The sequence below is a fragment of the Balaenoptera acutorostrata genome, chromosome 15 (genome assembly GCF_949987535.1).
Source record: "Balaenoptera acutorostrata chromosome 15, mBalAcu1.1, whole genome shotgun sequence".
Taxonomy (NCBI): Eukaryota; Metazoa; Chordata; class Mammalia; order Artiodactyla; family Balaenopteridae; genus Balaenoptera; species Balaenoptera acutorostrata.
The window spans coordinates 66,221,011-66,245,057 of NC_080078.1; the positions used below are offsets into that span (position 1 = coordinate 66,221,011).

At 45.0% G+C, this 24,047-nt stretch overlaps 2 protein-coding genes across 2 annotated transcripts; one reads left to right on the forward strand and one right to left on the reverse strand.

Annotated features, from left to right (window-relative positions):
* Positions 1–1,796: 1,796 nt before the first annotated feature.
* NFS1 (NFS1 cysteine desulfurase) lies at positions 1,797–19,966 on the reverse strand. The gene is made up of 13 exons (XM_007193207.3): positions 19,831–19,966; positions 19,105–19,214; positions 18,273–18,389; positions 17,500–17,583; positions 14,277–14,429; positions 11,639–11,732; positions 10,805–10,939; positions 7,803–7,960; positions 7,290–7,395; positions 7,129–7,210; positions 6,418–6,501; positions 5,910–5,999; positions 1,797–2,543 (listed from the first exon to the last, which is right to left on the reverse strand). The coding sequence occupies exons 1-13, from the start codon at positions 19,928–19,930 to the stop codon at positions 2,480–2,482; spliced, it is 1,377 nt and encodes a 458-aa protein (XP_007193269.1). The 5' UTR covers positions 19,931–19,966; the 3' UTR covers positions 1,797–2,479.
* A 5-nt stretch (positions 19,967–19,971) lies between these two features.
* Positions 19,972–21,601, forward strand: ROMO1 (reactive oxygen species modulator 1). Its single transcript, XM_007193206.3, has 3 exons — positions 19,972–20,088; positions 20,276–20,406; positions 21,408–21,601. The coding sequence occupies exons 2-3, from the start codon at positions 20,276–20,278 to the stop codon at positions 21,514–21,516; spliced, it is 240 nt and encodes a 79-aa protein (XP_007193268.1). The 5' UTR covers positions 19,972–20,088; the 3' UTR covers positions 21,517–21,601.
* Positions 21,602–24,047: the final 2,446 nt, after the last annotated feature.

Here is a 24,047-nt window from a genome sequence, read left to right on the forward strand (position 1 = left end):
CAACGGGGACAGCTGCCCTGGCCCATTCCTGCTTCCACTGCAGCCAACCAGGGCTCTTCAGCTGGGAATGTTCCAAGCCTCCAGGGCCTTGTCTCAACTTCAAGCAACGTGGCCACTGGAAACGGGACTGTCCCTCTCTCCCTCAAGGGGGAGGGCCATCCCCCACTCAAAGGCCCCATGTGCCACAGGGAGGACCCCAAGCCCCCAGAGCCCCTTCCCAGGGACAAATGCCCTTGACGCCCAAGGGTGACCAGAAGAGACCATAAAAGAAGCCGTTTCTCTCCCCCAGCAGACCCCCTCTTGGTCTCGCCTGCTGCTCCCTTGCAGTGTATTCAATAAATCTCGCTTTCTACCCTCACTTTTTTTTTAAAATAAATTTATTTATTTTATTTATTTATTTTTGACTGCATTGGGTCTTTTGTTGCGGTGCACAGGCTTTCTCTAGTTGCGGTGAGCTGGGGCGACTCGTTGTTGCGGTGCACGGCCTTCTCATCGCGGTGGCTTCTCTCCTTGCAGAGCACTGGCTCTAGGCACGCGGGCTTCAGTAGTTGTGGCTTGTGGGCTCTAGAGCGCAGGCTCAGTAGTTGTGGCACACGGGCTTAGTTGCTCCGCAGCATGTGGGATCTTCCCGGACAAGGGCTTGAACCTGTATCCCCTGCATTAACAGGCGTGTTCTTAACCACTGCGCCACCAGGGAAGTCCTACCCTCACTTCTGACCCAGTAAATTCTTTTATCACCCACGTTGCCAGCACCATCGCCGCACTCCACAGCAATAATGCCATCAGCAGCAACATGGATGGACCTAGAGATTATCATACTAAGCAAAGTAAGTCAGAAAGAGAAAGACAAATACCATATGATATTACTTATATGTGGAATCTAAAATATGACACAAATGAACATATCTATGAAACAGAAACAGACTTACAGACATAGAGAACAGACTTGTGGTTGCCAAGGGTGGGGGGGCGAGGACTGGGAGTTTGGGATTAGCAGATGCAAACTAGTATGTATAGGATGGATAAACAACAAGGTCCTACTGTATAGCACAGGGAACTATATTCAATAGCCTGTGATAAACCATAATGGAAAAGAATATGAGAAAGAGTATATATATGTTTAACTGAGTAACTTTGCTGTACAGCAGAAATTAACACAGCATTGTAAATCAACTATACTTCAATAAAATTTTTAAAAATATCTGTGTGATGTACTCTAAAATTTTTTCTCTCACCCTTTTTAGTGCTGGTAACATCCCACCTGTGGTTTCAGACCCACAAATGGAAAAACTCTACTCTATTTTGGCCTTCTCTCAATTTCTCAAACACACCATGTTTTTTCATGCCTCAGGCCCTTTGCTCTTGCTGTTCCTTCTTATTCCTCACTCATCCCTAGCTCTTTCAATGGCTAGAAATCATGTTTTTGCTTAATTAACACCTGCTCAAAAAAACTTTCCTAGTACACCCAGCATGGTAGGTTTTCTCCATTACTTCCCCTTACCACTCTATTTCTGCCATAGCACTCATCACAATCTATAATAGCCTTTTTGTTTAATTCTTACTTTCTGTCTACTAGAATGAAAGCTCAATGAGGGTCCTTTTTGGTCCTGTTAACCAGTTTATCCCCAATATCCAGAATAATGTCAGGCACCTGAGAGGCATGCAAATAATTGTTGACTGAAGAGATAGACAAGCAGACTCAGCTATGGAGATAAACTGAAGTGGTAGTCTTACTACACGATTCCCAAGTACAGCTTGGAATTCTCCCTGAGCCTCTCATAAAGTCACAGAATAAATAGAGGAAGGTGATTTTATTTCTCTAATTTGCAAATTAACAATTTTTTAAAAAGAAACATAAATTAGTACAATAATAGGTAGAGTTATACACATATTTCTGGCTCCATTAGGTCAAAAGAAAAGAAGGACAAGAACACCAAGGAGACAAGCCTTCTAAGAAACTTGCTGTTCAGTCTATAGTCAATATGAAAAGGTAGCCTTTGGAGCCACAAAAAAGATGAAATTGTAGATGATTATGCTTGATTCTGAAGGAGTCAATCTCTCTGAGCAGCAGCAAGCAACAACTCAAATGTCCAAGTAGAGCATCAGGGTCCCTGAACAAAGAGCCTTCTTCTGGTTCCTCGGGCTCCCCCCACCAAGGGTATGGGCTCCCCACGCAGTAGCAATATCATTCATAGCAAATGTCCCTCCTGTTTCAGGATGAGAACATCCACTCACTGTAAGACCACAGAAGGACTCCTGGAGAGAAATGGGTAGTGGTCCCCACTAAAGGAGCTGAGGCTGGAGAAAGACAGTTTTCTCATGTTTCTGTCTTGGAAGCAGGCCAATGCTGAAGTCAGCTGGGCTATACCAATTCTGGTTTGAACATGGAGCAGCCACTGGGGGTAACAAAATACCTGGCTGTGCATGGGTTGATGAGGCAGGAGAAGCCAGGCCAGCACAAAGTCAGAGGCCCACTCTTCTAGTGTTGGGTCCACTTGATGCTCTTGAGGTCAATGCCATCCTGCACCATCTCCCAGAGAGGGCTGCCAAAGAGAAGAGGTATTTGGATGAGTGAAGGCTTAGGAAGCAGGCAGCACTGGCTCCTGGGCTGTAAGCCTTGACTTGCTCCATCTGCTCTTGTCTCTCCTCTACCTCCTTGCCCTGAAAGACCCCAACACAAGAGGTTATCAAGTCTTTCTCAGCTATATGTAAGTGCTTGTCAGCTCTAGCCTCTCCCCAGCTGCCAACATTAATAACTAGGTACCCCAGGCTCAGCTCCAATGGGGCCAAGCCAACAGCGTCAAGTGTGGTTATGTTCATGAAGCTCTCATCCCAGTCATGAGAGGCTATGGACAGTTTCCCTGGGGGAATCAAGACCCTTGGAAGGTGTGTAAGCAGCGAGTTTCAGCCTCTCTACTAACCCCCACCCCCACCCCACACACACAAATGGACTTTTCAGCACTTGTTTCTCGGTTTGTTTGGGTTTTTAAAAAAATTTATTTATTTGGCTGCGCTGGGTCTTAGTTGTGGCATGTGGGATCTTCATTGCTGCGTGCAGGATCTTTAGTTGTGGCACGTGGGACCCTAGTTCCCTGACCAGGGATCAAACCGGGGCCCCCTGCATTGGGAGAGTGGAGTCTCAACCACTGGACCACCAGGTAAGTCCCCTTGTTTCTTGGTTTTGCTCTAGTTCTCAGAGATAGAACTTAGCCCTAAATCACCTGAATATGTAGCACCCTTATCCAGTTCTCACCAGATTCATCTCCCCAGAGTTCACTATGCTTCCAACATCCCTGGCTCCAATTCAAAAGGATCTTTTGGATCTTAGACCTGGGCATCCCATCTCATACAGGAACTGCTGCTGAGATATCTCTGCTAAGCTCTGATCCCCTTCAGCTTGAATGCCTTAGATAATGTTCCCAGACCAGATATTACTTCAATGTGTTATGACCATGGGATTTTGGTTTGGATTTCTCCAGTTAACTTTCTTCTACCCAATTTCATTCTATTCTTGGTTTCTCTCTCTCCATTACACTATGCATTCCCAGCATGCCTTTCTTTCTTTCTTTTTAATTTATTTTTGGCCGTGCCCCATGGCATGCAGGGATCTTAGTTCCCCGACTAGGGATCAAACCCGTTCCCCCTGCAGTGGAAGCGCAGAGTCTTAACCACTGGACCGTCAGGGAAGTCCCCCAGCACACCTTTCTATTTGACATTTTCCAAGTCTCCTTAAAGTTAGCCATCTCCTTCCTGTCCCTTCTTTTTAGGGAAGGTCAGTTAATATCATAGGCTCACAAAATAAAACTCTGGCTGAGGGTAATGAGACCAGGTTGAATTCAGTTTCTAAAGGATCAGAAGGAATAGGGTGAAAATGCTGAAACCACACGGATAGGAAGAATAAGTCTTTCCTGGCAGCACAGTCAGTAGAAATGCGCTCTGAGTGTGCCAGAGAGTACCAGAAAGCCAAGCCAAGGAAGAATCTAAGCAAGCTATAGATATTTAAGCAATACAATTAGACCCTGCAAAGGAAAATCCAGAGCCCAGAAAGGCCTGGGAGAGCTCACAAAGGGAAGCAGGTATATATATACCTGAACTTCCTCACGCTCACCAACTAGACCAAGAGAATCTTGAAAGTCAAATTGAGCCAAAACAGAGCTCTGAAAAAGTCCAGAGGCCTTGATGTTCCCATAAGGAAGCAGAGCTCTATGGCTACTAGGGGAACCCCTGGTAGCAGCTGGCTGGTAAAGCATCTCTTGACCTTTATAAGCATCTTTACAAAGAAAACTCTGAGTAATGGTTCTTTTTTTTTTTTTTTAATAAATTTATTTATTTTTAATTTTTTTGGCTGCATTGGGTCTGTTGCTGCGTGCGGGCTTTTTCTCTAGTTGCACCGAGTGGGGGCTTCTCTTTGTTGCGGTGCATGGGCTTCTCATTGCGGTGGCTTCTCTTGTTGCGGAGCATGGGCTCTAGAGCGCAGGCTCAGAAGTTGTAGCGCACGGGCTTAGCTGCTCCGCGGCATGTGGAATCTTCCCGGACCAGGGCTTGAACCCGTGTCTCCTGCATTGGCAGGCGGATTCTTAACCACTGTGCCACCAGGGAAGTCCTTAGTAATGGTTCTTAACCTTTTGAGTATCTTATGAAAACTATGGACTGTCTTCCAAAGAAAATGCACAACTGTAAAACACTTAGCATACAATTTCAGGGCTATCATGTACCTCCTGAAGTCCAGCCATAGAACGCAAATTAAGTTCCCTACCTTAAAAAAAAAAGAATCCCTATCTTAAAGAGAGTTTTCCTAAACTTAGTCTACAAATCACGAATTTTGTATTGATATTGCCGCAATGACAACTATTAATACTATCAATAAAATAATGGGGGGGCTTCCCTGGTGGCGCAGTGGTTAAGAATCCACCTGCCAATGCAGGGGACACGGGTTCAAGCCCTGGTCCGGGAAGATCCCACATGCCGCGGAGCAACTAAGCCCGTGCACCACAACTACTGAGCCTGCGCTCTAGAGCCCGCGAGCCACAACTACTGAAGCCTGAGCGCCTAGAGCCTGTGCTCTGCAACAAGAGAAGCCACCGCAGTGAGAAGCCCGCGCACCACAAGAGAGCCCCACTCGCCACAACTAGAGAAAGCCCTCATGCAGCAACGAAGACCCAACACAGCCAAAAATAAAAATAAATTTTAAAAATTTTAAATAAATAAATAAAATAAAATAACGGGGAATTCCCTGACAGTCCAGTGGTTAAGACTCTGCACTTCCACTGCAGGGAGCACGGGTTCAATCCCTGGTCAGGGAACTAAGATCCTACAAGCTATGTAGCCAAATAAATAAAATTTAATTAAATAATGAAAAACATCTGAATTTATTCAGTTCTTTAGTTTTTGTTTTTTTTTTTTCGCCGCGTGGGGTCTTCTTTGCTGCGTGTGGGCTTTCTCTAGCAGCGGCGAGCAGGGGCTACTCTTCGTTGCGGTGCACGGGCTTCTCATTGCGGTGGCTCCTCTTGTTGCGGAGCACAGGCTCTAGGTGCACGGGCTTCAGTAGTTGTTGCTTGCGGGCTCTAGAGTGCAGGCTCAGTAGTTGTGGCGCTCGGGCTTAGTTGCTCCGCGGCATGTGGGATCTTCCCAGACCAGGGCTCGAACCCATGTCCCCTGCCTTGGCAGGCGGATTCTTAACCACTGCGCCACCAGGAAAGTCCAGTTCTTTAGTTTTTAAAGACACCTTTTCATACTCTGAAAACAAGTAGCCAAGAGGATCCACTTTCCTGCTTTGTGGTATCTCTAAATCCTAAAATTCAAGGATTCTCAAACTTTGGTTTCTGGCAGTGTGAATACACAGCCTAAGGATAAGAGAGGAGCCAGCACAGCAATTTCTTCCAAAGGGTCTCTGGTACGATGATGCATACCTCATTTCTCGAAGACGCTTCACATGGTAAATGCACTTCTCCACTGTGTAGTCCACTTCCTCCTCTGTAGTGAAACGGCCGATGCCAAACCTGAAAAAGACACAGAGAGGAGCTCTGCATCAGACCTGTGGCACCAGGGTAAATTCATTCAGCAAATACTCAATGAGGATCTACTCCACAAAAGACATGGAGAGAACATGGTCCTTCCCCTAGAAGGCAGAGTTTCTCCGAACATGGTCTGTGCGCCACCTGAGAATCACTCTAGAAGGAAGTTTCCTACTCCTCCTCCAAACCTAATGCATCAGAATCTCTAGTGTGGCACTCAGACCTCTTCATCTTTCACAAACTTCCCAGGTGACAGTTGATGAGGTCTGCGAACCACTGCTCGAGAAACTTTCATGAAGAATGAAGAAGGGATAAGTTAAACTAAATTGAGGAAGACTCTAACAGGAGAAGAATAATACAAAAGAGGATGCCTTTCATAAATGCTGCAGCTCAAATGACTGACCTGATAGAAGAGTGAGCTAAATCCTCATCAGTGCCAATTGCTCGAAGGACGTAAGAGGGCTCCAGGGATGCAGAGGTGCAGGCACTGAGGAGAAAGACACAGAGCCTTGCTCAGTTCAGCATTAAATCTGCTTTTGGCCACAAACTTCCAATCTTGCTCCCACCCCCAGACCCCTGAAGTCATACCATGGAGACAAAAGAGACATTCTAATCTGACAGAGCGAAAGGGCCAGATGCTGCTAGCTGCTCTGGCCCCTGTGGAGGATAACCTCCTTGAGAAGGACACTGCCAAAGCATGATACCACGTGAGCTAGGTGTGACACCAAGAGGCAACAGAGCACCAGGTGCCCCCTCCCCTACAACCGAATGCATTATCTATACAGGCCTGGACAGCAGCTAAACCCTTGGTGGCCTCTGAAGCACCCTTGAATTCTGGAGGCCTGTAACAGAACTACCAGAATAACACTAGAACAGATACACGCATCTCCTGGGACCACAAAAGGCACAAAACTCTACCACAGGAGGCCCTCCTAGGGTGGCAAACGTTAGCCTGTGCCCAGCCAGCTAAAAATAGGTGCTTACAAAAATGACTTTTACCCTCAACTAAGAGCTCTTGTGCCTGTCGTCTCCACAATGGGAAGCTTATTAACCTAACACTTAAAGCCACACTAATTGGTCCTGCCACAGTCCCTGTCTATCCAATCCAACTCACCTCCCCGAGGATAAGGCAACATCCTTCAGTGCCATGAGCAGACTCTCCCCTTCCACATATGCAAAGGAGAGGTTGATACAGCCTGGAAGAGTGAATTACTATGAGAGAAGGCTTAGAGTGTCCAGCTCTTCCAGATGGGGACAGAATGGGCACGTCTGTACCGGGGTAATGGTGCTCAGGGTCCCCATTCATCACCACGTCTGGAAGGCTCTTCATTATCTTCCGTGTCAGTCGTTCTGCTAACTTGGAGATCCGCTTGTGGTCATACTGAGGAGCAGGCAAGGGAGGACTAAGCATAGTGACCATTAACAGCTCAGAAACACACAGGACGAGGAGCCCTGCCCGGTGCCCAGAAGTGACTGTGCATCTGACCCACCTATTGCCCTGTGTTGCTCATGGAGACCACTGTATCCCCAGCACTGAGCACAGAGGTGCTCAATAACTGGACAGATGGTTTCAATAACCCAGAATAAATGAGCTGGTAACTACTGAAGGGCCTGGATTTTGGAGCCCATAACACCTCCCTCAATAAGATGCCAGCAGCACTGGGACAAAGATGGTTTTCTTAAACCACCTCTTCTGGCAAAGATCTGACCCAGTCATGCCAAGAAGCCTCAACACAGGAGACCCAGCACAGGGGAAGAATTTGTGGGAGGGAACTGCTCTCCCCATACCTCCATCTCTTGCCGTGCCACCTCACACGCAGCCCCCAGCCCCACCACCAAGGGTGTGGGGACGGTCCCAGACCGCATACCCCGCTCCTGCCCCCCTCCACTCTGCAGGGCCTCCACACGCACACGGGGCCGGCGGCGAATGTAGATGGCACCAACCCCTGGGAAACAAAGTTTGTTACAAAAAAAAGAGAAAAAGGAAAATGCAGATGAAACAAAATATCACTTTTCAAAGGGGTCAAAATATTCTTTCAACTTTTCTGTAAGCTTGACATCTTTCAAAAAAAAAAGATTGGGGGAAAAGAAGAAACAGCAGCAAAAGCATAATATTTATCAAAATTATTTTATACCAGAAGGAGTGATAGCCAAAATGGTTTAAAGTAGCTCCCTATGCATGTATAAAATGACATCATGCAACGCAGCATTATTCATAATAACAAAAAATTGGAAACAACTTAGATGTCCACAATCAGGAAAATGGGCAAATAAATTATGGTACATCCATGCCTGAAATTCAAAGGAGATGTGTAAAAGAATGAGGAAGCTCCTTCTGTACTACCACTATAAAATCTCCAAGATACATTGTTGGAACACTGGTGAAATGTGAATAATGTCTGTACTTTAGTTAAAAAAAATAAAAGATGCATTGCTAGGTGAAGATGCAATGAGTGTAGTATGCTACTGTTTGAGTAAAAAAGAGGAAGGGGGGGAAGTATATATGTGATTATAAATGTATTTATTTATTTATTTTTGGCTACGTTGGGTCTTGGTTGCCGCGCATGGGCTTTCTCTAGTTGCGGTGAGCGGGGCCTACTCTTCATTGTGGTGCGCGGGCTTCTCATTGCGGTGGCTTCTCTTGTTGCGGAGCACAGGCTCTAGGTGGCGCAGGCTTCAGTAGTTGTGGCACGCGGGCTCAGCAGTTGTGGTTCGTGGGCTCTAGAGCGCAGGCTCAGTAGTTGCAGTGCACGGGCTTAGTTGCTCCACGGCATGTGGGATCTTCCCAGACCAGGGCTCGAACCTGTGTCCCCTGCACTGGCAGGCAGATTCTTAAACACTGTGCCACCAGGGAAGTCCCATATATGTGATTATAAATGCATAAAATAGTTCTAGAAAAATACTCAAGAAACTGTCTCCCTAGGGGGAACTGCATGGCTTAGAGACAGAGGTGAGAAACTTTCCACAGTGTACTTTTTTTGCAGCTTTTGAATTTTGAACCATATTACCTTGTCTAAATAGAATAAAAATTTTTAATTTTTTAAAAAATTAAAACCTTGAGGGAAAAAAAGGGGAGAAGTCAGAATGGAAGTAAAAATTAGCATAATCTCCTAGGGTCTATCAAAACTTAAAAATGTATACAACTTGTGACTCAGCACATCTGTTTATAGGAATTTCATACCAAAATATGAGCATCAATGTACAAAGATATTCACTAAGTAGCCAAGGGTTTTGAATAGAGTGAGCACTTGCTGAGGGTCACCTTCTCCCTCACAGAACAACTACTGACTATTGAGGCAGAGACTACAGATACCATAGCAAGTGAGGCAATGGTTCCCAAATTTATTATGAAGGACCCTAGTTTTAAAATAATTTATGTGCCACACTGCATTTATTAAGAAATATTTCAGGGCTTCCCTGGTGGCACAGTGGTTAAGAATCCGCCTGCCAAGGCAGGGGACACGGGTTCGAGCCCTGGTCCGGGAAGATCCCACATGCCGCGGACCAACTAAGCCCCTGCGCCACAACTACTGAAGCCTGCGCACCTGGAGCCTGTGCTCCGCAACAAGAGAAGCCACCGCAATGAGAAACCCATGCGCTGCAACGAAGAGCAGCCCCCGCTCGCCTCAACTAGAGAAAGCCCACGTGCAACAAGGAAGACCCAACGCAGCCAAAAATAAATAATAAATAAATAAATTTATTTAAAAAAAAAGAAATATTTCATTTCCCCATTAAAATAAAATCAAATTCAAGTATCCTACACTGTCTGAATCTCTGCAGTTCCCAAGTTCAGAGAGTCAGTGCTCAGATACTACATCTGGATAGTGAAGGATACCATGTTATCTAAATCTATTTAGATCCTGAGTTCAAAAAGCAAGAGTTTGGATAGTGAGGGATACCTGTACACATTTAAGTGCTGATCAGAGCTTCTGCTCAATATGAGTTAATTTTATCAAAACAGATTTATCTACAAAAAAAGCCAATAAGCCAATTTTAGTTAAAGATAGAACACCTGTTGGGCTTACAAAAACACTCTTTACAACCTCTGGGAGCCTTTAGAATAAGCCCCTCTTATATACTTCCAGGAGTTATCACACCTTTTTCCACAGGGTGTACATCCAGATGACACACCCCGCAGACACAGCAAGCGTACTGGCATAACCAACCACCACAGGCCCTCACCCAAGAGACAGAGGAGGAGTCGTTCATTTTGGATGGCTACCTCCATAAAATAGAGGACAATAGTCTCTTCCCAAAGATTGGGGTGCAGAGGCAGAATTCCAGCTAGAAAACATTCCTAGGCCAATAGGACCATAGGAAACAGACAAGTATCCTTGAGAGATTAATAGAAGCAAAGACTACTAAAACTAGGAACAAACACCAAGAAACATAAAAGCCCATACAATCTTCCCCTAAGGCTAAAGCAAGACACGAGGGAATGAAGAACTCAAAGAATATTGATCTGCAAATCACAATGGGGTAGACAAGATAACTGGACTTATCCAGCTAATTTGATACGACAAAACCTTTGTTCCTCAACCAAATTAACATCTACATGAAAGTATTTTCTAAAGAAACCAGTGAAGAATGGTCTGCTATATAGTAACTCCTAGAATCTATTAATAAGCACATGTTCCTAGCTGTTGCTAAATGACACTTGCATTCTGCAGGGCACTCTGAATATACAATTTCCTCTGAAAGCAGTGATAGTCCCAAATGAGTCCCAGGAACACCTGTCAAAGAATTTGCCGGGAGGTCCAGAGAGGAGGAACTCTAGGAGGGGCTAGTACCTTTCGGACCATAGATTTTGTGACCACTGATGCTCATGAGATCAATTTTCATGTCGTTGACGTCGAGTGGGATTTTTCCAACAGCCTGGGCTGCATCAGTATGGAAATACACCTTTCTGGAACTGCAAATGTGCCCTGAGAAAACAACAAAGGGGAAGAACCACAGCACAATGTTAGGAAGTAACCTGGCAGTGGTCCCACAATGTACCATGAGTTCTAAGGCAAAATTATACATGGCATTGGCCACTAGCCACATAGTAAATCACTTCTCTCTCCTTCTCTCTTTCTGTCTCTGTCTCTCTCTCATTCTCAGCTCTAGTGTCCTTGACTAGAATAAACAAGAGCAAGTGCAAAACACCCAATCAAAACACTCCCAATATTCTGATTCATAAGACTCTTCCTACCTCATTAACACTGGCCTTTCAATATATCAGATTAACTTTTAGATCCTTTTGATTTAAAAGAAGCAAAGATTAACAGATCTATTTGCTAATGTACCTAAGAGGTTACAGGGTGAGTGTCTCTGGCTCTATGAGCATAGTAAAGAGATGTTCTAAAACAAAAAAGGTAAAAGAGGAAGAGAAAAAAGGTGGAGGTTTTTTGTTTTGTTTTCTGCACCAAATGCAGTGAAATGAAAACAACATAAAGGGTACTACACCTGGATTCAAATACTAGCTATGCCATTTACAATATGTCCTTGAACAAGGAACTGAAGCTCTCTTTCTCTTAGTTTCCTTACCTAATTTTATAAAGTGTTACAGCTCCTAGTCCAGTCCTGCTCCTTAGATGGATCCCAGGGGTGGGCAAGCGTCAGGGTCCACCCACGATACTCACCTATTTCTGCAATGGGCTGCTTCACTCCAATCTCATTGTTCACAGTCATGACTGAGACCAGACTGGTATCCGGCTGGATGGCAGCCTCTAGTTCCTAAGAATATCAGGAGTAAGGAAACTATATGGTACCAACAAAGTCCTCCCTAACTCAGAATGTACGCAAGCTTAGTCTTGAAAAGGGGCCTTTCACTACACACCTACCGGAGTGGGTAAAATTAAAATAGTGACAACACAAAATGCTGGCGAGGATGCAAAGAAACTGGATCACTCACATACTACTGGTGGGAACCTAAAATGGTACAACCACACTGAAAAACAGTTTGGTAGTTTTTGTTTCTTATAAAACTAAACATGAAATTACCATATGACCCAGTAATTGCACTCTTGGGCATTACCTCAGGGAAATGTAAACTTAAATTCACACCAAAAAACCGATACATAAATGTTCATGGTAGCTTTATTCATAATAGCCAAAACCTAAAAACAACCCAGATGTCCCTCAACAGGTAAATGGTTAAAGAAACTGTGTACTTCCATTACATGGAATACTATTCATTAATAAAAAGGTACAGACTACTGAGACGTGCAACAACTTAAATGACTCGCCAAAGACTTATGCTAAATTAAAAGAGCCAATCCCAAAAGGTTACATACTATATTATTCCATTTACATAACATTATTGAAAAGACAAAATTAAAGAAATGGAGATCAAATTAGTGGTTTTAAAAGAAGACCATGGGACTTCCCTGGTGGTCCAGTGGTAAAGAATCCACCTTACAATGCAGGCGGATCTGATCTGGGTTTGATCCCTGGTCAGGGAACTAAGATCCCACATGCCGCAGGGCAACTAAGCCCATGTGCCACAACTACTGAGCTCGCGCGCCCTGGAGCCTGCATGCCACAACTAGAGAAGAGAAAACCCGCAGGCCGCAACTAAAGAGAAGCCCGCGCACCACAATGAACAGCCTGCGCACTGCAACAAAAGATCCTGCATGCCTCAACAAAGATCCTGCGTGCCACAACTAAGGCCCGACGCAGCCAAAAATAAAATTAAATAAATAAAAATAAATAAATAAATCTTAAAAAAAAAGACCATGAAGCATCATTGTGGTGATAGTTACATGAAACTACACATGTGATGAAACTGCATAGAGCTAAACACACACACAAGTGAGTACAAGTAAAACTGGGGAAATCAGAGCAAGATGGATAGATTCTATCAACATCAATATTCTGGTTGTAATATTATACTATACTTCTGTAAGATGTTATCATTAAGGGAAACTGATAGAGGGGATATGAGATCTCTCTGTATTACTTCTGACAACTGCATGAGAATCTATAATTATTTAAAAATTAAAAGTTTAATAAAAAAAAGAGGGGGAGCCTTTCCTACATAAGATTGTCAGAGTAAAAAGCAGCAAAGAACAAAGTAAGTAGTAAAAAACAAGGCTACTATTTGCAACACTGAGGTAGGGACCACATTTGACTGAAATATTTATCTTAAAGAAACTAGGGCTTCCCTGGTGGCGCAGTGGTTGAGAATCTGCCTGCCAATGCAGGGGACATGGGTTCGAGCCCTGGTCTGGGAGGATCCCACATGCTGCGGAGCAGCTGGACCCGTGAGCCACAACTACTGAGCCTGTGCGTCTGGAGCCTGTGCTCCGCAACAAGAGAGGCCCCGATAGTGAGAGGCCCGCGCACTGCGATGAAGAGTGGCCCCCGCTTGCCGCAACTAGAGAAAGCCCTCGCACAGAAATGAAGACCCAACACAGCCAAAAATAAATAATAAATAAAAATAAATAAAAAAAAAAAAAAAAAAAAAGAAACTAGTAATCAACCTCCCAACATCTATTATGCTTTCCCTGACACTGGTCTAATGTAGGTTCTCAATGTTATGTTTCTCTCAGCTTCTTGTTTACTTCCTTTATTGCATATATCCCAATTCATAATTATTTCATTTATGTGTTTGTTTACATGTTAACTGTCCCCTCCACTAGAATATAAGCTCCTTGAAGGCAGGGACTAACATCCTACTTAATGGTGAAAGCTTTCATCTAAGATCAGGAAGAAAACAAGGGTATCTGCTCTCACCACTTTTATTCAACTTTGTACTAGAAGTTCTTGCCTGGGTAACTGGGCAAGAAAAAGAAATAAAAGCCCTCCAGGTTGCGAAGAAAATAGTAAAATTATCTCTATTTGCACATCACAGGGATCTGTCCACAAATTATATATTAGGATTTGTCTAGGGATGCTGATATCCAAAATTTGGTGGAGAAGATACTTGGACCCAAAATTGACATATAAAGATATGGGCCAAAAAGGGAAATATTCTTCACAAAAACTACACCTACTCTTTTGAAGGATGAGAAACATCAGTGCAGGGAGAAGGAGGCCAGAGCTTTCCCGTGGTGGCTCTCACGCAGACCAGGAAGCACCAACAAAGCTGAGAAACAAATCTTCCACAGAAAAGGAGGATGGTACACACTCAAGGGGAACATACTCTGAGTCACACTGCAAGGCCTATTTCTCTAAACCCCTCCCTCACCATTAGATCTAGTCCTTCAAGCTCCAGCTGAGGCTGAAGAGATAGATTTATAGGCTGAAGCCAGGCTCCTCCTATTTTATCCCTCTTACCTTCAGGTCGATGATCCCACTCTTCTTCACTGGGAGGTAGGTGACCTGAAAGCCCTCAGCTTCCAGTGAACGGCAGGAGTCCAAGACACATTTGTGTTCTGTCTGCGTGGTTATCAAGTGCTTTTTCCGTGATCTGTAGAACCTGGCCACCCCCTAGAAATTGGTAGTGGTGAAAGGAAGAAGAATATACTCAGAGAGACAGCAATGAGTTCCATCCTAGTTGTAAGGAGTAAGTGGACAAAGGCAGTATGCTCCAATATCAATTCTCTGACACCAACTGCATGTCCTATAATTCAATTTAATTCTGATACTAACTATCCCAAATTAGCGCAAATCCCACAGGTTAAGGGCCTCAGTCCCACAAGACTGCCTCCACTTCAGATGCCAGCCGTAAGGCCTAGGTGTCACAAGTCACCCACCCATACTTCCCCAGCTGGCTACAAATACAGGGCTTCCCACAGTCCCCTAAGGTTCAATAATTCTCTATGATTCACAGAACTCAATGAAAACACTATATTACTATCATAGCTTTATCACAAAGGATACAACCCAGGAACAGCCAAATGGAAGAGATGCACAGGGTGAGTTCTGGGGCAGGGAGGAGCACAGAGTTTCCATGCCCTCTCCCTGTGAATCTAAGAATGCCACCTTCCAGTACATCTATGAGTTTGCCAACCTGGAAGCTCCTCTGAGTTTTGTTTTCCAGAGTTTTTATGGGGGTTTCATAACACAGGCACAACTGATTAAATCACTGGTCATATGACTGGACTCAATCTCCAGCCCCCCTCTCTTCCCCAGATGAAAGTTACAACTCTCTAATCCCATTCTTGGTCCTTCTGGAGTGGCCAGCATGTCCCTTGAAACTATCTAAGGGCCCACCATGAATCACTTCATCACCAGAAAGTCAGGTATGGTACAAAGGGGCTTGTTATGAATAACAAAACACATTCCTAGCATTCAGGAAACTGCAAGGTTTTAGAAGCCCTGTGCCAGGAACACAGGACAAAGACCAAATATATTTTTTATTGTACCATAGGTGGAAAATGGGGAACATTGCTATCCTTGCATCCCAGGAAAAGTCTGTCTCTTTTATTTCTATTTAAATACAAAACATGCAAATATGGTGATACCCAAAGCTGGCAGTGCAGAAGTGAAACCCATAGACGCATTCCTCGCTGATGGCATTATTTACACTATAATCTCTTCAGAAATCATTTATAAAGATGTTTTAAAAGCTGAATTCACACTCTTTACTGTGATTCCTCTTTTGGGAATTTACCTTAGGGCAGCGGTCCCCAACCTTTTTGGCACCAGGGACCGGTTTCATGGAAGACAGTTCTTCCATGAATGGGGGGGTGGGGCGCGGGGTTCAGGCAGTAATGCGAGCGATGGGGAGCGGCAGATGAAGCTTCAATCGCTCGCCCGTCTGCCGCTCACCTCCTGCTGTGCGGCCTGGTTCATAGACTGGTAGCGGTCCATGGCCCGGGGGTTGGGGACCCCTGCCTTAGGGAAATATTTCAAAGGATAGATGAAGCTTTAGAGACAAAATATGCTTTAGTTATATTTACAATCCTTAAAAAAATAGAAAGATTAAACACATCCAACAACAGAGAAATGAACAGTAAACTGCAGTAACACAACTCCATGAAAAAGAATATAGTTATATTAAAAACTATGGAGTTTGAAATGGAAAAACAGGATATGTTATTAACGGTTACAGAAGAATAAATGTGGCATGCTACAATATGTGAAAATATTAAAAGCAAATTCATATGTATGTATAATTTGTTTTCTAGGACAATACTAAACAGACTTGAGGTCAGAATAGGGGAGGAAGAAGTAGAAGACCTACACTTTATTTTAAACCTTTCCATAGGGTTAAAAAAAAAAAATCTCACCACATATGCATGAATTCCTTTTAAAAAATTAAAATAAAAAAAATGTGCAACCCAGTCCCTCCCAGAGCTTATAAGAATATTACTTTAAAAGCAGAACATGAAACTAATTAGGCCAAAATTATAACTACATAAAAACTGTATGTTCTTGAGGACAAGGAACATAAAAACGAAAACATTAGAAGTTCCCTCCCCACCTCCTATCTCACCCAAAGTGTTGAATCCACTAATAGCAGACAGATATTTACTCTACCCGTCCAGGAGACTAGGGGAAAGCTGTTGCAACTACTCTAGCAATCGTTGGCCTCTAGGTTTGGGAATCTGCGGAAACCTTCAAAGCAAACATTTTCAAAGTTCTGAAAATGCTCCCCATTCCAGAAACCATTCTCATCTTTGGAGAGACCACACCCCTGGCTCTGTGGCCTCTGCAGTCCCAAGGAAGGATACCTTCCTTCTAAAGGGATCGGCAGAGTACTGATGACTCTGGAACCTGGCCCAGGTCTAGGCCTCCTTCACTCAGTCCAAGGTCAGAAAAAGCAATACTAGCAACACCGGTGACAGACAGTGGTGAGAGGGGGTAGAGCCAGAGTTGAACTTACAGCAGCCCACAATTTACCAGAGCCTTGGTATTTAAACAAGTGACCCTGGCAACCAGACCCAGTCAGACGTGATTATGTTCTGTGAAACACCGACATGACTACTGAGACTGGAATTTTACTTTTGATAGCACCGAAGATCTGTAGGTCCTAAGGATAGAGTGACTAATTTCAGAATGGGTGATCAAGTGAATGTCTGCAGAAGGCACCACAGCAACCAGTACAAAACGGGGACATCTAAAGAAAACAGGAGGAACTTGCTGCAAACAGATCTCATCAGAAAGAAAGGGAAGGCTGAGAGGAAGGCAGCCCTGAAATCACAGATATAAGTGTGAAGCTGGTAACAAGAAGCAGAGAAATACATCCAATTACAAGTGTATTCTGGACTTCACTGTGACTAGATCAAAAGGATGGGGAAAAGGGTTGAGTCACCATTATTTACCCTTTGAAGTAGCTGCCATCCAAAACACCACATGGTTGATGGTCCAAGAGCCACCTCCTTTCCTATCCAACTACCTCACTGAACTCAGTTCAACAGGAGCAAAGACTTAAGATAGAGTAGACTGCAAAGGGCTGAAGGAAGCAACAAATCAGAAAGAGTATGTGTCTGTCTTTTCTTCACAATAGGGTGAAAGTGGGTGGCTGGGAAATATATACGAGCCTAAATGATGGCAGGACACCACCTCCCAGGTCAGGAAAGCCCAGATATGCCCTTTGGTTCCCTTCTCTTACCTTAATTGCTATGTTGTTGGATTCAGTAGCGCCACTAGTGAAGATAATCTCACGAGGATCAGCCCCAATCAGAGATGCTACTTGCTGCAAGCCAAGAAACAAAAATAAGTAGCATCAGTTCCCTAGGCAGGAATGCAGCTGCAGAGACAACTAAGACAAAGGTCTGGAGCAAGAAGAGCTCCACTGCATTCTATCAACTGCTCAAGAAGCAGCTCTGTACCCACTAGAATCAGACAAGGGGACATATTCAGCTACATCCCAGATCCCAGGCTCTTTTCCAGCCCAATACAAAATAATAACTTTGGTGTTTTTGAAAAAGCACTTACTGAGTTCTTAGCATGTATAGGCATCACGTTAATAAACACATCACCAGAATTGTCTGATTTAATACACCCAGTAACCCTAAGAAGTAGGAACTACTACAATCTCTATTTTCTTTTTCTTTCTTTCTTTCTTTTTTTGGCCATGTTGGGCAGCTTGCAGGATCTTAGTTCCCCAACCAGGGATCGAACCCAGGCCCTTCCCAATCTCCATTTTCAATGTGAGGAAACTGAGGCTTCGAGAAATCAGATAACTTGCCAAAGGTCATTTAGCTAGGAAATGTGGGAACTAATCAAATGCCTTCAGAGGGACTCCAAAGGCTTGTTCTTTGGATCTCTTCCTGAGAGAGCCCCAAGCCATTTCCACCTCCACCCACAGCTACAAAAAAAGAAATGCCTCCCACAGGCCACTGACCCTCTGACATCAGAACTCCTAGAGTACTCTGTACTAACCTGGCGAGCACGTTCCATGGCTGCCTCACTCTCCCAGCCATAAGCATGTGTCCGGGAATGTGGGTTCCCATAGTAGTTGACTAGGTAAGGGAGCATGGCATCAAGCACCCGAGGGTCCTGAGCATAACAGAATAGATCAGTCTCCTTGAGCCCATAGTTAACTCGGGCCCCACTCCATCCCCTGAGACCTGCCCAACCTGCCTCAGCACACTCCCAACCCTTCAGACCCTGCCTAGATTAGGCCTCAAACATTCTTCCATGCCCTCAGGTACTAACCAAATGTTAGCCTAATATACTCCCCTACCAACCCATCTTAAATCAGATTATCCTACCATCTGCTCAGATAATTTACAAATATTGCCCTGTCCTGAGAGCTGTGTCTGCAGGTGTTTCCACTCCTGCCAAGAAATGTGATCTACGAGAGCACAGGACATGACAGAGTCCACATGTTGATGAAAACGTGCATTAATATTCAAGTGTTTATCATGCGCCAGGCGCTGTTCTAAGGGCTGCTTTATGTCTTTTAACCTATTTAATTCTTGCCCAAATTCACGTAGTAAGTAGCAGTCCGGCTAATTCCAGAGCCTATGCTTTTAAGTACTACCAGAGTGCCTGCACTGAGTGATGTGTCCAAGATCAATAGCTAGTAAGTAGTAAAGCCATTTCTAGAGGATTACAACTTAAGCCTCCTGACTCCTGGCTCATTGCTTTTCCCAACACACAGTTCTCAATGGCTCTTACTTCTACAGTGATTCAGGCATTTCTGTGCATTGCCACTTCTACAATATAATTCCTAAAAACAGCTTGGGGAAAGCTGCCCCTCGATCCTTACCAGAGGAGTTGTAGCTTGCACATCCATATACAGAGGTCGCAGCACTGATTCCGCCTCCGGAGCAGTGGCTGCATCTGAGGGAACAGCAGACTGGGGAGCATGGTCTACAACTGACAAAAAATAGAACGGAGTGGCCACGTGAGAGGATGCAACTATGCACACAGGGCATCCAAGACAGCAGCAGGTAAAAGCTGGATGGAGGTGAGATAAATTCAAGGGATACTGAGGTCGAATCTCAGTGGAAAAGGAAATTAAACATCAGAAAACTTGAGCCAACTGTAAAAAGAGGTAAGGGAGAGAGACAGGGTTCTTGGAGGGGGTTGCGGAGACAACATTCAAATTACATCGTTGGGAGTGAGGAGACCTCTGAAAGGGCAAAGCCACTGAGAAGGAATGTGGAGACGGTATGTAAGATCGCCTTCAAAGGTTACTGGCTGGACGACTGGCATCTCTAAAATTTGGCCAGGAGAGGTCCGAAGGCCGAGCATCAAGGGCTCTGAGGGCCTGCAGGGAAGGATCTGAAGTGCGGCAGCGGGGCGCGCGGCGAAGTCAACCGTTCGGAGGGCAGGCATGAGAAAGTTTGAGGGGTGCAGCCAAGAGGAAGGGTCAGAGGGTCTGGGTAGCGGGCGGAAGAGGGAGGCTCCTGAATATGCAGGTGCGTCCCCGCGCCCAAGGGAAATATCCTCGCCTCCGCGGAGGTGGCAGCGAGCGGGCCCCGGAGCGTACCGCGCAGGCGCAGCCCCCGAGTGGGTGCCTTCGCCCTCGGCCAGGGAGCGGCGGGGGCGGCCGCGGCCACCAGCCTCCAAGAGGTTCTCAGTAGCATCATCTCGGTGGCAGCCCTGCGCCCGAAATGGCTGCTGTCCCCTGCCACAGGCTCCCGGAAGTACTACTCCGCGCCCCGGAAGCGGTTCCTCCGGCCGCGAGTGCGCTCCGCCTCGCGTTCCGTGTGAGACGTAGAGCTGAGCGACCGAGGCCGCGAGCAAGGTAAGGTGGGGGCACCGCGGCGCGGGGACTCGAACGCTCAGAGGGTGATGGAGCCGGGCTACGCCCTTCTTTTCCTTCCCGGATTTCTCCGAACCCCTGGGCCCGCTCCCTACCCCACCTCCTACGCCCCCTGCCCGACTCGGGCTGGCGACTAGGCCCGCACTCCGCAAACCTTCGAACCCCGCAGATGCCGGTGGCCGTGGGCCCCTATGGACAGTCACAGCCAAGCTGCTTCGACCGCGTGAAGATGGGCTTTGTGATGGGTTGCGCCGTGGGCATGGCAGCTGGGGCGCTCTTCGGCACCTTTTCCTGTCTCAGGTGAGGGGCGCGGGCCGTGATCTCTGGGCGGGACTACCGGACTTTCCCTCCCCACACCACTCGGCCTGCCGCTGGAATAGAGCCTACTTCTTTCCAATTCCCTCGCTGCCCTCTAACAAGCGAGACTGATTTCCTAACCACCTTAAGTCTGGGAGGACAGGTTGGAAGCCTAAATGGTTGAGAATATGAGCTCTGACTCAAACCGCTCTCTGGCCCCTTACTCATTTTGTAACCTTAGGCAAGTTGGAGCCTGGGTTTCAAGTGTAAAATGAGGTCAGTAACCTCTACATCGTATAGAGTTATAAGGCTCAAATCAGACCACACTTAGCACACAATCTGGCACATATTAAGTGCTCAATAAAAGGCTATTCTTACTGTCTTACTGCTGTTACATTTATTTCCAATTGCGCATAGTGAAACAAACTTGATTAAATTTACTGGGAACAGGATGTAGAAACTAAGCAGATAAACTCTACACCCTGTCATTTTCACACGTAAAAGAGACTATTCCCATTTTTCCAGATTGTAAATTATCATTTACTGAGCACTTACTGTCAGTCACGGTGCTAAATGCCGTTATCACAACAGTGCCATGAATGCTGTGATCCTCATTTTACACTTGACACAGCCTGTAAATTGCATTCTTAGTTCTTGAACCCAGGTCTGACACCCCTATCATTGTTTTAACACTAGGAAACCGTCTAAAAGACAGATGTTTTATTGGATCATAAACCAGCACAAAAAAATGGTTTCCCTGTCCACGTACTTTATACTGCTTCTGCTGCCTCCCACAAACAGAAGTCAGTTGATACATTCATCAGAATCCACCTAGAGACCCTAATGGACCCTTTTCCTTGGCATTACACAACCCATGTGGGAAGAGATAATGTCCTGCCAGACTTCAGCAGTGCCCATTATCAACACAAATTGGAAAAGGGCAGTTAATGTTCCTCCCTGTATTTTTGTTCCCAATTGGCCCCATCTTGGTTTCCTCCTCTCAGGATCGGAATGCGGGGTCGGGAGCTGATGGGCGGCATCGGGAAAACCATGATGCAGAGTGGCGGCACCTTTGGCACATTCATGGCCATTGGGATGGGCATCCGGTGCTAATCAGGGCAGTGGTTGCCCACAACATCCACCCCCTCCCATCATTCCCAGCCCATGTACTATAATAAAACAAGTCTGAGTATTCTGAGTTTCTGTTAGAAGCATTTTTTCTCTCAGCCTGTTACCCAGCTTGGTTAGAGATCTCTGGAGGTGAGCTAATGAGGTTTGGTGTCGTTTCACAAGACCTTTCTCTGTTAATCCAAGGTTGGAGGGACTTCCCTGACGGTGCAGCGGCTAAGACTAGGTGCTCCCAATACAGGGGACCCGGGTTTGATCCCTGCTCAGGGAACTAGATCCCACATGCCACAACGAAGACCCAGCGCAGCCAAATAAGTACTTTTTAAAAAAAGTTTAGAATGATTCTTCATGCCTGGGACTTTTCATAGATTCTAGTAAATCCTTATTATTCAACACTTTAAGGTTGATGCTATTAGTTTTTCACCTTTAAAATGTTAAGTCTAGATTTTCCTCAAGGTCACAAGGTTAGCTATTACATTTTTCACCCAAAAATTGTCCTTCAGATATGATTTGATCAGAAAAAGAACAAATTCAAACCAATTTTGTAGCCTCTCAGCTTCATGAATCCCAAATGATTTTCTAACCAGCCATCAGTGAAGATGTAAACTTTACCAACTGACCTCCCCCCATTCTATTAATTGGCTTAAGGTAGTTTCCCTCACCTGTACAAGCAACATATTCCTTGATATTGCTCTAAACTGAGTTCCCCTCAAATATTTCTCAGGCTTCCCTGGTGGCACAGTGGTTGAGAATCTGCCTGCCAATACAGGGGACACGGGTTCGAGCCCTGGTCTGGGAAGATCCCACATGCCGCGGAGCAGCTGGGCCCGTGAGCCACAATTACTGAGCTTGCTCATCTGGAGCCTGTGCTCCGCAACAAGAGAGGCCGCGATAGTGAGAGGCCCGTGCACTGCGATGAAGAGTGGCCCCCGCTTGCCACAACTAGAGAAAGCCCTCGCACAGAAACGAAGACCCAACACAGCCATCAATAAATAAATAAAAATTAAAAAACAAACCAAAAAAACCCCCTCAAAAAAAAATTTCTCAATCATTAACTAAGAAGATGATAATGTTATAATAAACTACACTGGAATATTTGGGGGGCATAAAGACACTCAGATCTAACTGCGGTCAAGGACACTCCCATAAGTTACAGCACCTAAAAAATTCAAAACCAAATTGTATGTTGTCTCAGATCCTAAAGGATCTCACTCAGAATAGCCGTTTGAGCTATTTTCCATTTGACTAAACTCTTTTTTAACAAATTTGCTTTGAACATCATTTACAACCCAAATTTCTTTTATCTATCTTTGGCTGTGTTGGGTCTTCGTTGCTGTGCACGGGCTTTCTCTAGTTGTGGTGAACAAGGGACACTCTTCCTTGTAGTGTGCGGGCTTCTCATTGTGGCTTCTCTGGTGGAGCACGGGCTCTAGGGGCACAGGCTTCAGTAGTTGTGGCACACGGGCTTAGCTGCTCTGAGGCATGTGGGATCTTCCCGGACCAGGGCTCAAACCTGTGTCCCCTGCATTGGCAGGCGGATTCTTAACCACTGTGCACCAGGGAAGCCCTACAACCCAAATTTCATTCTTTGGTGGTGGGCAAATTTTTGCCACCTCTTAACAGATGAGATTAAATAAACACCTGAAGGCACCTTTGCTGGCCCAGTTCCCTAGAAAGGAATGACAGAACAAACCTGATAGTACTTGATCCAAGAAGAAATTTTTAATCACTAGGAGATAATTTGGAAAGAAAAAAGTTGGCATTATGTACGTCTCTGCCACCCACTAACACTGCTGCCTGGTGTTCAAAAATAAAGTTAACTTGAATCTTGAAATTTTTCTTTAGGTTATATAACTGAAGCAAGTAAGGGAATTACAAACATCCCTCAAAAGGGTTGGTAGAAAACCTCCAAATTCAAACTGAGTTATCTTGATATCTGAATAAACCTGTAACACTTATGATTCAGCCCTAACAAATCAATACAGTAGTAAAAGAAATTCAGGCAGGTGAGGAAATCAGTATTGGAAGGAGCAATTAGGAGCAACATCCCCTACTCAAGATTCAACCTAGACACAAAAACTTGAAGCAGAGTTCAGAGTATAAATCACGAAGGGTTGCTGCCCAAGTAAAGTTAAAGCTCAAAAATGCAGTTAACTATCAATTTGGGAAACCAGTTTGAACTTACACCATTTTCTCCAGTATTTACTTTTAAATAACGAGGCATTTTTCCTCCCCACAAAGATGTCCAGAAAACGTAAGAGAGACTTAAGTATGCCCAGGTTTGAGGCCTGGTCAAATCAGTTTGGTTTTCTTTTTGGTAAATTCCTCAGTTTTGATATAATACCCTAAATAAGTAGTACAGTACTAAGACTGATACAGAGGAATGTAGAGGGACAACTTGAGGGCAACAGTTTAAGAATTTTCCCAAAGAGGCAACTAAAAAGTCAAAGAAACTAATATTCTATTTCCAAGTTTCTGTGACTTTAAAACATTTCAAAAATGAAGATTTCTTGTGG

Excerpts from the sequence above, each read along its gene's own strand:
- ROMO1 (XM_007193206.3), top strand. The coding sequence starts at position 20,276 with ATGCCGGTGGCCGTGGGCCCCTATGGACAGTCACAGCCAAGCTGCTTC. Across the intron at positions 20,407-21,407 it reads GGCACCTTTTCCTGTCTCAG|GATCGGAATGCGGGGTCGGG; the intron begins GTGAGGGGCGCG and ends TCCTCCTCTCAG.
- NFS1 (XM_007193207.3), bottom strand. The coding sequence starts at position 19,930 with ATGATGCTACTGAGAACCTCTTGGAGGCTGGTGGCCGCGGCCGCCCCC. Across the intron at positions 18,390-19,104 it reads TGCAAGCTACAACTCCTCTG|GACCCTCGGGTGCTTGATGC; the intron begins GTAAGGATCGAG and ends TGTTATGCTCAG. Across the intron at positions 6,502-7,128 it reads GTTGCCTTATCCTCGGGGAG|TGCCTGCACCTCTGCATCCC; the intron begins GTGAGTTGGATT and ends CTTTCTCCTCAG.